This window comes from Seriola lalandi, unplaced genomic scaffold (genome assembly GCF_002814215.2).
Source record: "Seriola lalandi dorsalis isolate HSWRI2012SDOR001 ecotype SW California unplaced genomic scaffold, Sedor1 jcf7180002053478, whole genome shotgun sequence".
NCBI classification, from domain to species: Eukaryota; Metazoa; Chordata; class Actinopteri; order Carangiformes; family Carangidae; genus Seriola; species Seriola lalandi.
Window position 1 is genome coordinate 46,693 of NW_019524031.1, and position 2,555 is coordinate 49,247.

Genomic DNA, 2,555 nt, shown 5'->3' on the forward strand with positions numbered 1-2,555 from the left:
GTGTGTGTTTGAGTGCGTGTGTGTGTGTTTGAGTTGAGTGCGTGTGTGTGCTTGTTTGTGCATGGTACCTGTCACACTGCTGACACAGCAGTATAAGGTCGTCCTGTGTGTACTGTCTCTGACACAGTGGACAGCGGCTCAGACTGGCACACGGTCCACAGCGACTGTAGTTACTCTGCCAATCACAGTGCAGCCCGGGGGAGGCGGAGCCACACTGCACACACCACACACACCTGAGGACAACACATACAGTTAGAGAAGGGTGACAGGCAGGTGACAGACAGGCAGGTGACAGACAGGCAGGTGACAGACAGGCAGGTGACAGACAGGCGGACCCACCACTTGCACTTCCAGGCTCCTTTAGGGACTGTATGGAGGGGCGGGTCCAAACAGTAGGTGTGGTAGCTGATGTCACAGTCGTCACATAGCAACAGTCGCCCGGGGTCACTAGCCTCGCCACACGCCTCACACACTGTACACTCCAGACAGCGCCACCCTTTGGTCAGAACCACCCGTGTAATCTGAACACAACCACAGAGAGTAACCAGATTAAAGAGGGAGTAATCTGATTACAGGACATCTAAACAGGTTACACTAATAAAATAATAATTAGCATCAGATTATAAAATGATCATTCAAGTGATCAGATTATAGTAAAAGTACACAAACCAGATTAGTCAAACTGTCCTAAATACTCAAATGATATGAAAACCAGATTCTGATTACAGGAGGAGTGATCAGATTGTAGGAGGAGTAACCTCATTACAAGAAAAGTAATGACAAAGAAAGGAATAATCCAATTATAGGAGTAGAATCAAATATGTTAGTATAGTAACGAGATTAGATTAAGATTATCCAGGTAACAGAGTGGTCACAGTGTATAATGAACAATAGTCTGATCGCAGGTGGTGGATTCTCATTCCAAAATTACTGAATGTTTCAGAAAAGATTTTTTAAAATATCAATCACTATTGATCAACTAGTAATAATCATTCAGTGTGTATATACTGACCTTGACGTTGACACAGTAGGGATGGTAACACTGTCCACACTGAGAACAGGCCAACAGTCTGCCCTCAGCACCCTGACCAAAACTACCACACACCACACACATGTCCTGGACACACACACACACACACACACACACACACACACACACACACACACACACACAAGATTACTGCATGTTCCACTGTCTTTTCTCTGTCTTACGTATTGTCTGGTGTTGGTGCTGACACTCAAGTATCATAGCAACAACAGAACTGACCAGGTGAGAGTCTACCTGTCTGAGGGTGAAGTGGTCGGAGGTGGAGAACATCACCACTGTGTTGTGCATCGAGTTCTCCTCCTCCTCCTTCGGCTGGAACGGCTCCACATATCCACACTGACACAGAGAGAGGACTAATCATTATCAATCAATAACTACTGATCAAGTATTCAATATTAGACTGACAGCAATCCCAGTCCGAGATATAAACTGTGTTAGAGCCACGCCCACCTGTGTATGTGTATGTGTGTGTGTTCTTACTCCAGGTGACACAGTCTGACTGTCCTGAGTCTTCAGTCTGCTCCTGCCTCTGCCCCCTCCTCTTCCTCCTCCAACACCTCCTCCTCTGGACCTCCTCCTGCCTGGAAACGCTGAACCACGGCCCTGGGGGGGTGTTACATCAAACCCTGACATCACTGCTTAAATGACAGGGCTTACATCACATCTGTTACCATGGAAACACTGGAAACCCCTACCTTCCAAGGACTTAAAGTTTTTTACTCACTACATAGGACCAAACAAGCAACTGTCCCAACCCACACTCACCTAGTTCCTGAACACCCCACAGTCACTGAGTTCCTGAACGCCCCACACTCACTTGGTTCCTGAACGCCCCACACTCACCTAGTTCCTGAACGCCCCACAGTCACTGAGTTCCTGAACGCCCCACACTCACTTGGTTCCTGAACACCCCACACTTACTTGGTTCCTGAACACCCCAACGCCCCACACTCACTTAGTTCCTGAACGCCCCACACTCACTTAGTTCCTGAACGCCCCACAGTCACTTAGTTCCTGAACGCCCCACGCTCATTTAGTTCCTGAACGCCCCACGCTCATTTAGTTCACCCAAAAAAAAAACAAAAACAAAAAAAAAACAGATGACTGAAGGTCTCCAAATCTGAGGAGAATTTCATCGCCCACCTTTACACCCCAGAGGGGTGGACACACAGACACAATTAGTAAGCTGGTGTTAGCTCCAGAACACAGAGGCAGACTGATAGAGGGAGCACCTGTTTTTCACACTGCTACATCCCAGAGGGGCAGGTGAGAGTAAACATAGGGTTAGTACGCTGCAGGTTAGTTACAGAGACCTATCAGAGTTAGGGTGCGCTTCTTTACCACTCTCATGCTCCAGAGGGGGGAGTCCGGTGGGCGGGGCTTAGGGCTGTCCCACCCTCCCTCCCCCGTGGAATCCTGGGAGGACGAGGGGGGGCTCACTGCCCTGCGATTACTCCACCACGAACCCTGAGTTAGGGAGGAGGAGCAGGAGGAAGATGGATGAAGT

The 2,555-nt window shown here is 48.6% G+C and overlaps 1 protein-coding gene across 1 annotated transcript in view; it reads right to left on the reverse strand.

Annotated features, from left to right (window-relative positions):
* The window catches only part of LOC111651182 (histone-lysine N-methyltransferase 2C-like), a 56,197-nt gene that overhangs the window by 33,166 nt on the left and 20,476 nt on the right, over nucleotides 1–2,555 (reverse strand). The window contains exons 17-22 of the mRNA XM_087172616.1: nucleotides 2,390–2,515; nucleotides 1,529–1,651; nucleotides 1,283–1,384; nucleotides 1,013–1,117; nucleotides 340–521; nucleotides 69–233 (exon numbers count right to left, since the gene is read on the reverse strand). Of these exons, the coding sequence (XP_087028742.1) occupies nucleotides 69–233; nucleotides 340–521; nucleotides 1,013–1,117; nucleotides 1,283–1,384; nucleotides 1,529–1,651; nucleotides 2,390–2,515 (803 nt within the window). The remainder of the gene's footprint in view (nucleotides 1–68; nucleotides 234–339; nucleotides 522–1,012; nucleotides 1,118–1,282; nucleotides 1,385–1,528; nucleotides 1,652–2,389; nucleotides 2,516–2,555) is intronic.